This window comes from Lissotriton vulgaris, chromosome 3_1, assembly GCF_964263255.1.
Source record: "Lissotriton vulgaris chromosome 3_1, aLisVul1.2, whole genome shotgun sequence".
Classification (NCBI taxonomy): domain Eukaryota; kingdom Metazoa; phylum Chordata; class Amphibia; order Caudata; family Salamandridae; genus Lissotriton; species Lissotriton vulgaris.
This window is the reverse complement of record NC_141689.1, coordinates 863,463,912-863,476,704: the sequence shown is the minus strand read 5'-3', so window position 1 is coordinate 863,476,704 and position 12,793 is coordinate 863,463,912. Positions and strand designations below refer to the sequence as shown.

Sequence of the window (12,793 nt, the reverse complement as noted above, 5' to 3'; positions counted from 1 at the left end):
GCAGGTGCTCTTGCCAGCGCCACTCTGTCTGCAAGTGGGAGCCGTTGCCTCCGACTCTGGCATGAAACTGGACATAGGACATGGGAGTAACCTCCCCCCTGTCCAAACCCTCCCCTGAATCGTCCCAACCCTTTCTTTAGGATACCTAAGGGCTGACCTGGGTGTGGGTCCCTGGATTCGTTGTGGGGCATGATTAAATTCAGACACTACTTCAAATTCTACTATCTGGGCCCTCTGGACTTCATTTGGGCTCGACTTCGACCCCCTTTCAGTCTGCTGTATCGTCTGGTCACCATACAGGAACCTTCCATGGCCTGTGGGCATCCAAGACACCTGAAGGAATCTCCCTTGAAGTGAAGGAGTCACTTCCCTGCATCTGCAGGCACTGCAACTAAGCTGACTGTTCTGCTGATCCTGAGCTCCTACGGACTCCGTAAGATTCAACAATACAGGTGGTGGTTCTTCCAGGTCTTGAGGCTTCCTTGCCTTGCCCTCTCACCAAGTTTGAGGCCATTATCCCTTGTGGGAGCCGCAGGAGCTAAACCCCTGTGCACTGCGTTGACTTGCCGTTATAAAGGCTTGTTGGCTTCCTTTCACCAAGATCTTCGGGCTCCAAGTAGCCCCAACCTCAAGCAGTTACCAGAATCTTTGTCCACATCACATCGTTTTCACTGTGGCCTGCATCTGCTCGAGGTCCTCTTACGACTCCAGTGACTCCAGCCTGTGGGTCCTGCTGAGGATCATCTTATTGTCTTTCGGGCTCCCCTGATTGCTTGGGCCTGCCCTGACTCCCCTGTTTGTGGTGAGTCCTCTGGACCTTGCTGGTCCCGACATTGCACCTTCTTTGACTTCTACGTTGTTTGCAGTTGCCAAGGCTTGTTGGTGCTCCCGACGGACACCGACCCCTTAACTCCCGACATCTGACGTGGGACAGCTTGTGCACGGCTCCTGGTCTTCCTCAGCGCCATCTGGTCTTCACAGCTGCAGAGTCAAGGTCACTGTCAACTCTCCTGCAACTCCTGACATCGGTGGGCATTCGTCTTCCAGGTCTCTGGGTCACTCCTGAGTGACAAAGACTCTGTCCCCTCTGCTTGCAGGTACTTCTTATCCTGAATCCACCTTCGGATTCTACTGGACACTTTCTCCTTCTCAGCAGCGGCACCTTCCTGAAGTCCTCCATTGGGTTCAACAGCGGTTTTCAACACTACACAAACCTATGCACCAGGCTTCTCTGATGTAGGTATCATGGGTACTAGGATATCCACGAGTGGGGTGGCTCTCCAACGTTCTGTCTTCCGTGGGGTTTCTTCAGGTTCACTGAGAAGGGTCCTTAATCTTTAAAATTGCAACCGCAACTTACACGTTGATTTGTACAGACAACGCGCCCGTGTTCCCACACTGCACACGATCTCTGTGGGGCTCCTAATCACTCACCTTGGGTGGTTCCCTGGGTCCCCAGCACTTCTACATCCTCTGGACATTATCTCGGCATGTGCTGTGGTTCTTATAGCACTTTCTTAGTATATGGTTTGGTTCCCCCCTGGGGTCCACGGTGTATTCTATGCTATTTACTAGATTTCTATGCAAACTATTGTGTGCATTGTGTGTATCTCCGAGTAGGAGATATTTGTACGTTTTAGTGGGTGTTATATAATAAACGAATATAAGTGCGACCTGCACTCATATGTTCTCAAAATTCGTCAAATGTAATCATTTGGGGTGCTATCCTGGTAAGTGCGATGTCCTAGAGCACTATTGGAAACATATATCGAACTAGCTGATATTAAAAATATAGTCCCAAGATGCAACCACCACATTACTGGATGATAAAGATCATCGTAAACCAGAAGTAATCAGTCTTAAGCCACTTTCATCTTCATTAGAAGTTTTATTGTCCATTTAGTCAAGTAGGTGAAACACGGTAACTCCAATGTACAAATGCGTGCATAATGCTACAGCCTTTAATACAGCATGTCGGATTCCCACGTTTCATAATTATTTATTTAACCCAATGAATTTCGGCCCTTCGGCCTCCGTCAGGGGTATCTCTGAAGTAAAGAAAAACATTGTATCAAAAAATGTTTTTAGTACCTCTAAATAAACATACTCAACTAATAACTTAGCTGTGTAAACTTTAAAAATCCCTTTGGTAAAATAATCCCTCATTTCGTTAAAGCAACAAACTCAACTATTTGTTTGAACTCATCCCCTTAAACCCGCTTTAGAGTCAAAATCGGCGTTAATTGTTAACCCTCATTAAACTCTAAAGCGGTTTTAATGGGATGTTGGCCATCTAGAAAGCATGGCCCCTATGACCAGCTGCACAACTGCCAACAATTCACTTTATTACTTCTTCAAAGCACATTGCCTGCTCAACTTCATCCCCCCAGCAGGCACTCGTGGGGTTAATAATAAAGCTGCACAGTCAGGCTGAGGTGTAGCACTACGTATAGAGTTCTTTAAAGAGCATTTCTCTACCATGAGGGTATTGAGCTAATTTATTGTGGCACTACGGTATGTGCTCTCATTTATTGCCCTCCAGAGTGAACCCCAGTTCCCTCTACCATTGTCCCCAAAACAGCTGTATTTATTTTGTTATTGATTTCTTTAAAAAGGTGCCAGTGATGCATTCAGCTCCTCTAATGTGGGGTTGCATGACCAAGTGCAAACTTATTTTTAATTTTATTATCCTATTTAACTAGAAGGTATTAGATTTGTTGTAAAGGAAGATGTTTTCAGATTTGTGAAGATAGTATGGAATATATTGCCTGAATGTAGATCTAGAGTCATCTTAAGAGATTTGATACTTTTAGTTTTCATTTTATCCAGCTTTGTGTGCTGACCAAGATGAAGAAGACACTTTTTTTATTGATGTCCTCACCTTCATCGTTAATCATTTCAGGTGATTCACTGATAGGAATCTCTGTTGACTAAATCCGAGTTTGCACTAGCAATGATCGCAGTGCCTTCCAATGGAAATTGTAGAATTCATGGCGCTAAATGTCGATGAAGGATCAATGCGCTGTTGTCTCAGTCTAAGCTAAAAACATTTTAGCACCTTACCTTTTTTGATTCAGTAACATGCTTGAGAATGTCTAGTGGTTTATTTCTTTTTGCATGTGCTTGTGATAACACACCTACCATGTTGGCATGTAGCACACTGTAATTGTTTTGTAACTAAAAATTGTATTCCATCATTTTGTGGTTTCTATGTGTGTTTATAGTTATTAAACAATGATTCTTCCTTTAGGTAATTTCACTCCTGGCTGCTTTACTTCACAAAAAAGGCACCCGTGAGGATATTGAGAACAACATGCCAGAGTTTTTGCTTAGGACAATGAAAAGAGAATCTTCTTCCGTAACCCCCAAAAAGGTAAACAAACCCATACCATTTTGTTATCATTTGTACCTATGCATAATATATGTCATATATTTGTGATCAAATGTTAAATATACACTAAGTAAAGGCTGAGATTTACTGAGCCAATGGAAGAGGCAATCTTTTTTCCATATGCCTATAGTCCTCTCCTAAAGAACAGATTGTTACAATAGTCTTTAGGTAGGACTTATTTAAAACAATATTTGATAAGAGCAAGGGTGACATGTAAAGTCCAGATTTCCATATTGATTGAATTCATTTACGTTTGCTCAATACTGCCCAGTTAGTGTCACTTTATAAAATTGCTTACGAACACAAGTAGGCAATGGTTGTTTTTCTTCACCTAACCATTTACGTATGAACATTTAGCCCAGATTTTGTTTTCATATCGTAGCCCTCTCAGTCCAAGTTTCAGATTGATACCTTCAAAGATAAAGAACATGGAAGAGAGAGGTCATTCCTCCAGCATTTCCCCTCCAATTACTTAAAATTTAGGATGTAGTTTAACACTTAGGTGCTGAGGCTTTTCACACTGCAGTGCTGAGCCCTTTTATTGGTATTTGGGGCACTTCACGATTATTCCTGCATCGCTTCTTTTCACAAAAGATATCCTGGTCAAATTTGTGTCTTTTTTCTAACATTTTGGATGGAGGGAACTGAGAAAAAAAATCAGAATAAAGCAAAATTTTCTTTTTGGGTGGATAAGTGGGAAAAAGAACTATTGTATAAAGTGCATGTTTTTCCCCTTAAAATTACATCAACAAAAGGTCTGCTGTGCTCAACTAACCATCTGCACAGACTTCAAGAACAAGCAGAGTTGTGAAAGAAAATCAATTTTCTTTACCATAGTTTTTGGATTTTTCTAACTGTTAGTCAATGTTTCCTATTTTGTATTCAGCCTCCTTGCAGTTTGTGGTGGGAACAAATGTTAAATCCATGGATGAACCTGGAAAGCTATACATTTCTGAAAACTAGACACAATTCTGAATTCAGCAAGGGGTGATTTATGTAGACTGCTCATGGTTTCCCAAAATAAACTATAGTTAACATTTTAAAAAATGATAAAAATAGGTAGGAAAAATATCAATTAGTGACATTTTAATCAGTAATTGTTTGTCCTGTTGAATGTTGTATTTAATCACTGAAGTGTATCTTTTCAGGTTTATGAGTTTCTAGAAGGTTGATAGTTGATTATGTTGTCTTTTCAAAAGGACATTTTCTATTAAACTTAAAATAGTTGAAAGGTAGTAACTTAACTCATTGTTGATAATTTATCCTGGAAGTCATCAGCCAGCTTCTGAATAAACTTATAAAAACTGTGCGCAGGGAGCTAAGAGTTAGAGAAGACCTTCGTGCCAGGGTACAACAGGGACAGACACATTTGTCCATCCACCGTCCTCTGTTACAGGGTGCTTTCATCGGCTGTTATCAGAACCTGTACAATTGAGGTGCTAACCGGAGTGACCCTGGGGCATCCAATTGAATTGAAATTGTGCCATTGACACAGCTATACTTTCCCGCAATGGTTCCCGTGCGGATGAGGTGTTAAAACCACGTGTTGGTTGCCTCCCATTCCCCACCTATCCTGTCCTGAGGAAGACTCGCAGGCAAAGGCTCACCTGTCCCATATGCCACAAGTCGAGTCGAAACGTCGACGAACATATATCCACGTACCTGGACCCATCCAGCCCTTACCTATTGCGTGCCACAGATAATTACAATCTGTGATTGTACAAATTAATGTAAATAGACATATGCAAAATACTGTTGGGTCAGGACACTGACATTGATACCCTTGATCAATCCCACATTGAACTTCTCTATTTTCTTTCCATTTTCACCCTGGGAATACTTCCCCACTCACTTAATTTTCGAGCACTATTTCTCTGCACTCACACACAGTTTAGAATATGACACTAGAATAGCATTTAAATAATATTAGAACATTGTAATGTTGAGATCTCCATTGAAGACAATGGAGCAGCAGCGAGCTAATAACATTGCTAAAGGCACGCTTTCTTCTGCCTCTCCACAGGCTGGGGAATAAGAGAACCAGAGGCTGTAGATGAGGGTATGCTGAAAGCCTTCCCTTCTCTCTCCTCCCTTTGCCATCAGTGTCACTAGAGCTTCAGAAGGAGGGAGAGAGAAATGCAGCTCAACTCCTACGTCCTTCGGCTCTGCCAAAGTAAGAAAAACTGTTTTGTAAACCTCAAATAGGGGCTGACTGCTGTCCACTTTCACAGCTTTTGCTCTGTGCGTGCTGGCAACTCTCGGGCAACCACTCAGCAAGAGCTATGAAACAACTGAATCTTCGAGGTCACAAGGGATTGTAAACCTTCTGCGTCTCCCTGGATGCTGCTTTTTATGCAATTAGGACTCTTTTAGATTGTTCTAATGGCCTTATAATTTGCCTCAGTGGTTGGGGCTAATAATGCTGGCGCAGGACTTTTATGACCGGTATAGCCCGCCAGGAGGGGCTGTAAGGCTATCATAAAAATGGCGCAGTTATGTATTGCACTTAATATGGCACTTACTATTATAGTTGTACCTTTTTAAGAGCTGTAAATAATAGGTGTTATTTTTGTTCAGTTTATTAGGACTCAGGTTATCAATTCCTGGAGCATTACTGGCTGAGTTGGCACTCCTGTTGTTATTGATGGTGGCAGCCAAAATGAAAGACCATACGTTCGGTTCAACCAAAAACATAATCTGATGTCAGCATTGACCTCTTAACTGACTGCACCATCTTGCTGCTGCTACTAATTGAATGCTTTATGTATAATGAGGGAATATACTTTTGAAAAGTAAAGATTATTTAGGTGTTGAATAGAGCTGGTTAAATATAAGCATTTGTTTAGTATTTGCTTAATCTTTGAGGTTAGGTACATTGGGTCAGCACTGTGCATGTAAGAATGGGAAACATATGTTGAAAAAACTTGTAGAAAGGTGCCAAGTGTAGACTTTTATTTAGGAAGGAAGGTATGTTAACTTTGTTTTTTGTGAGGTCTATCAACATTTCTCTCCCAAAGCAGTGCCAAGACCAGCAAAGATTCCCAAATATTTAAGGGATATATACATCCCCAAAACTAAAACGACTTGGTTACAGATATTTTCAGGTAAAATGTGGTTTGCTTGTGCCTTAAGTTCTAATCATCCTCGGTGTGATATGCTGCCTTAATTGAGTTGCAAACAGAAACAAGGGGCACCTTACTTACTAGGAACCATGGTAAATTGTATATGACAGAAACAGTGGTTCCTGTGGAAAAGTACTTCTCGGTATTGATAATACTGTGCACAATCACAATGGTTATGGGTTAAGTAGATGTCAGAAGGAAAGAAGACCAGGCACACCTCCATTTGTATTTCCAATAGTTCTTTTATATTTTTAAAGATTATATGAATATATACAAAAATATTACAGTAGTGCTTAGTGTCCCCAGTGTGAAGGGAACCAAAAAACAAAGACTTGTGAATTTGTGACATATATAACTTGGTTTTCACAATTTTCAAAGACGACCATCTATAATTTTACAATGATCACAGCCACTGTGTACAATAGTTAGAGCTGATCAAGTGGTCCGCTTTAAATAGTTGTTGACGATGTTTCGACCCTTCATAAGGTATAGGGTCTCTTCAGGACCTATGGAAGTAGGGACATATAAGATTCAAAGAAAGACAATGTCACCAGGGATGTTGGGAGTGACTACAGTACTTGTGAGGAATGAAAAGGTCCATACGGTACCTGAAAAAGGATTGCGCAGCCACGTGAAAAGTGTGAGACACCGGTCAGGTGAAAAGAAATAAAAGAATACTCACACAGAACCCAGCCGGGTACAACACGAGTGAGAAAAAAAAGGGGGTAAAGTTAATGAAGGAGAAGCAGTAGTGTGCTATCTACAAAGGGCAGCGGTATCCAAGGTTCCTTCCCCCATGTGAGAGACAGGGTGAAGGGCTGGCAACCACGGATATGCACAGCGAAGTTAATGCCACCGTATAAACTGTGGAACTTCCTGTGAGCTCGACCTGTAGTGAGTGCGAGGATTCTCTCTGAAAGAAAAATGAAGCTATAATAAATACTGGGGGACCTCTAATGGACTATGAGCAGAATTGGTGGATCCCCCATGGTAAAGGTCTTACCAAGGCGAAAGTCAAACGCATCGTCGGGGCGGTCGCTCCAGCATATGTTGTAATAAAGTTTGACACGGGTACTCAATCGTCCCGTCAGGTTAAGTTGTCCTCTGCAATTGATAAAGCATATGAACTATTGAGAGAAAATTAACAAGCGTGCATGGATAGCACTGAGCGCAAGGACGCACACTGTAATCTGATATTTATAAAGGTCGTGCGACCTGTCAGACCCAGTGGGGGCTGGGGGGGTGCCTAAATTCTGGGCGAGTGCCTTTGCCAAAACAATGGTGGTGTTCGCAAGGGGTGAAGTATGTACTAATCACCGGTAAATTTGAATGCGAGGGAATGTGTCAAAGCTTGCCTCTTATTACAATAAGCCCACTAAATCTCTAATTGAAGGAGGCCCAAGCCAATCCTCGGGGGAGCGCTTACCTTCTGATCCCAGGATTTCTTTAGGTCCTTGGACAAGATCAAGCCTCCCTCTACAAAAACAAGGATCAGTATGGACTTGATATATCAAATTTCAACTCATATCAGATATCCTTTCTTGTTAGACAAGGACCTATACACTGTTCTCAGGTACCCTCTGACTTCCCACCTCTGCTGACAATTGAAAAAAAGCTAATTTACCCACTTCACTTTCTCTGCATTTTCATAATAGAACATATAGTCGTTAGTCACTCTAAATTTGCTCTAATCATCTCCAAAAATATCTGCCCCTAGATCACAGAAGACTTGAAGGGAAGATAAGCGGTTCTATTAACATGTCATTATGGCATATTAGGAAGATCACAATAGAAAGGTTGTTTCATATGCTGGGATGTTTGAGTTAATGGATGCATTAACCAGATCTCAAATCCTATGGAATATCAAAAAGTTCCCTTGCCTTACAAAGAAAATAAACCCACTGAGCTTATGTGTTTAAAGCCTACAGTGTTACTATCCAAAATTGGTTGATTATATGAGTCACAACCATTAAACTTACTCAGCAAGCTGTTCAGACAAGGCCATGTGGTGTCATAAATGTATAAGCTGCTTTCCAAACTCCCCAACGTCTTTATGAGATAACTGGAATGCTGAACTTCTGTTGTATCTTGAGTAAGGGTCTCTGTTTTCCGTTTTTACTGATTTTATAGATAAATACAGAAAGAAACCCATTTGTTTTCTTGTCTGTATTTATTTTTAAATGTGGATAAAAACGGAAATTGGGTGCTTTTTGAGTGATTCAAAATACTCTTTGCCATGACTGCCAGGCCAATAACTGTGTGGATAGATAGATAAGGAGGTTAAAATGACAGGAATTTTAGTAAAGAGGCTTAAACAGCAGTAGCTATGCACAAGGCTGATACTGAAATGTGCATATTTTTATATTAGTGCATTGATTTATCTTCTGCAGGTGTTCATATCACTGAAACCTGGCAGACACTCAAGCATGACTGCATATTTATTGGTTAAATAAATGTGGAAATATACAATTTTCAGCTTTACTTTTTTCACAAAACCCATAATAAATATGGATAAATACAGATAAAGTTGACAAAAAATAAATAGATAAATACAGATGGAAATGATAAAAAAAAAAATATCATAACACCGGGAGCCCTAATCTTGAGCTTGATCTCCTGGAACGAATATGGACCACTACTACTCATAAGAGATTGCCAGCATTGGTTAAGTTCAGATTTTTGGCTATGTATGGGTCTTTTTTTCTTTTATACTTCCTTTTATTAGTAAAGAAATGTATGGGTCTTATTGGACCCCTGCAGGACTTCACAAATTTTACAAACTGATGAATGTTGGAATTGTAATGAATGTGTTGGCGGCATATGCAGTTCCTTGCAGTTTTGTTTCCCTGTTTTGGGTAGAGATTGCTTCCTAAGTTTAAATTATTTCCCAGATTCCACTAGACCCTGACTTTATCACAGTAAAACAATGAGGTTAAATGGTTGATCCCATGCCTAGTCTAAATGAATCTGACCTGCTCCTAATAGACCTTATGCTGGCAATGGGCACTAAAACTATTCTGTCTGCATGGAAATCAATCTGACATGACACTCCTGGTAGACATGGCTGCTGTTTACACCTCTTCTTATACATGCATAAGTGATCCATTGATGCCTAATCTGATTATGGAACTGTATGTACCTACTTAAAACAGTACGTTAGTTATATGCTGGACTTGGTTTCTTATTATTTCCATTCTCAGTTTATTGTACTTTATTTCATGTAAATGTATGCACTTTGGCCATTCAAAGGACTTCTTATTTCTTTTCCATGTAACAACATAGACACAGCCTTTCTACTATAGCTGTTCAAGTGGCATATCGCTCTTTAACTGTCTCTAGCTAATCCACAACTATTTCTGTGATTTTGTTTTCTTTACTAAAGAAATATGAACATAAAAAACTTCAAACAGGGACAGCACAAAACTATATACCAGTGAACTCAATTCAAATATATTCCTAACCCTTTGGTCTAATTTTTAACATGTTCTTATGTTCGCATATAACATTACTACTGACATATTAATCTTCCTGCTGATGCATTCACTGTGGAGTAAGGCGCTCTTATTGGAAATTCTTTCCTACTTGCTTTTTCCTGAGATGCCTAGTCTATGAATGTTGAAGTAGCCTTTGCTGCTACTATTCCCCCACCTCATCTACTGATATACAATCTTCTTCATATGCATATTAACTGTTCTAATATACAGAGTTCTGACTTTCAAAGACCATATAATAGCAATGCAGCTAAAACTGCTCAGAGGACCTTCCATCAGATTGACTTCTTTGGTACCTTTCTGTCGTCACTGATGGGCTGAATTTCACTATCCAAAATAATTCTACTTCCAGGCCCATTAGATGTGTTTCAGGTAATGCTCATGTGCATCCTGAAATGCTTCTTGAGAACTTGGATAGACCATTATCCTCTTATTATTGGAACACGGCAATGGACAGGTTTGCGCTGAGCAGTTTGGTGCCCCATATACAGACAAGGGGCTGGAGCTCCTCAAAATTAGGCCTGGTACCATGCCACTGTATTAGAGCATGTTGTGCGTTCATTCCATCTGGATCCCTGGGAACTTGTTACTCAATTGGAGGGTTGAAACTGGGAGTACATTGTTGTCTGTTTTACCCTTCCCCACTATGATATACACGGGATTCTGTAATCCCTGTTTAAAAAACTGTCTCCAATTTCATTTATAATACATGGGATTCTGCAATCCTTGTAAAAAATATGTATTTAATTTCTTTGTAATAGGCACCTTGTGACACAACCAGTCGCTTAATATAAAGAAATAGTCTCTGAACTGTAATAAGTTATTACAGTTGAATTCTGACATCACAATGCCTGCTGCCAGACCCACAGCCAAGGGGAAAGGCAGGCCATCTCACAGAACATAATTAAAGCAGTGGTTTAAAGAATAAAAGCAAATCATTCATTGCTTTTCTTTCTTCTGCTTGGTTTTTCTAGCTGTACAGTGACGAATAAAGAAGATATACATGGCAATATTTATATTTTTTGCACTTCTTAAGTAATTATGGAACGTTCGAATCTTTTTGCATGTTTCTACATATTCCGAGCTAGTGCACTTTTATTTCTAAACTGACTTGTATCAAACTAATTCTAATACCTTTTTGCAAAATATACTTAATAGCTTTTTAATGTGTTTAATTTTGCACTTAAGATTCTATTTTTATTTTTAATGTTAGCAAACAGGCTCTCTCTTTTAAATGAAAGAGCTAAATACCAAGGATTTTATGGCCGGGATTCCCGCCACCCCCTCCCAACACCAATTCCCAATGGGAGTAGACAGACACAGGTTTGAGCTTTTGGAAGGCGGGGGGGAGTTACCCCCCCGGCCGTATTTATTAAAATATGAAACAAAATTTAAAACATTAAATAAAAGTTTCATGAATTATGTACAATTTTACATTTATTACATTTCGATGAAGACATGTTCTTTGGCTAACCTTAACAGATCAAGGTTAATCAAGTGGAAAAATGGACACTTGTGACAATTCTAGACCATTGGTTAGAAAAGATGATGCAGAAAACACACCCTGCAGCCTTCTTACTCACTTTTGCCTCTCCCTCTCTCCTCTACCCTACCAGGGGATACTCCACTGTTTAAAGTTAACGTGAAATTTTTGTGCTAACATGCATTAATGTGGTAGTTGAGACAAATGCTTACTACTGTGCCTACCTCTACTCCTGCAATATTGTGAGAATGTATATCACCCCTGCACAACATGTTTGTGTGTATTGTCTTTTTCAGGTTATTAAGACTTGAGTGGCTAAGTTGACCCTCACTACTTCCATTGAACTCCACACAAAAAAAGTGTGAGTAGATTATCTATGTTTGTCTGTCCTTCTGTCCTGACGAAAGCCCCATAGACTCCGTTGAGCCGAAGGGGGCTGAAACATGTCGACATTCTTGTAAATTTGCACTTCTAGATCTCATAACTCGATCTAGGACAAGTACCCACTTGTTTTTATATAAGATCTCCACCATTCCATTAAAATCTTTACTGGTGTTGACCTTATTTTTAACAGTTTTTTGATTTTTCTTTGCACTAGTTTTCTCTCTTTTTTCATCTCTGGACACTGCAACCTAGACCAGAGGAGCCTCTGGATGAGGCAGGCACCCACACTTTCTATGGTATCCAATGATAACTGCCGACAAACCACAATGTAGGGGCGGATGAACGATATATACCGCAATACCTGTACACATTGGGTCTTTTGAGGATACCATAGTTTTTCTAACCAATGGTCTAGAATTGTCACAAGTGTCCATTTTTCCACTTGATTAACCTTGATACTACCTGGGGAAATAAATGGACATGTTTTCCTCCTCCCCCTTCTGATTACCCTTCTAACCTTAACAGATCTCTAATACAAAGGTTTCCTAGCCGAGTCTAGCATCCTGTAAATGCATACATTCTAAATTAAAATTGTACATCCTAGCATTAAGGGCCAACGGCAAGGTCTTAACCGGTGCCAGATCCCTACTACCAAAATCCCGCCCTCACGGTGTGAGTGGCGCATGCGCAGAGGACTTTACCCTCATTGCCAACTGTAACTTCCCTTGTCGTGGGGGCCCCCCTTTCACTCTACGCCATTTTAAAGGTCATCCGAGTTCCCGTGTGAGGTATCTGTAGGAAGGACAGCGTGGACTCCCCCCCCCATCCCACACACTCTCTATCCGCCGTCGCGGATATCGTAGGAGGGGCATCTAGCCGCCTCCCCCCCTGGGAGGGGCCTATGGCCGTCTCCCCCTAGGCG

The 12,793-nt window shown here is 40.7% G+C and overlaps 1 protein-coding gene across 3 annotated transcripts in view; it reads left to right on the top strand.

The window, feature by feature from the left end:
• The window catches only part of ERCC6L2 (ERCC excision repair 6 like 2), a 1,198,109-nt gene that overhangs the window by 157,368 nt on the left and 1,027,948 nt on the right, over positions 1 to 12,793 (top strand). For all 3 annotated transcript variants that reach the window (XM_086961179.1, XM_086961178.1, XM_086961180.1), the window contains one exon: positions 3,251 to 3,373. In XM_086961179.1, the coding sequence (XP_086817305.1) occupies positions 3,251 to 3,373 (123 nt within the window). The remainder of the gene's footprint in view (positions 1 to 3,250; positions 3,374 to 12,793) is intronic.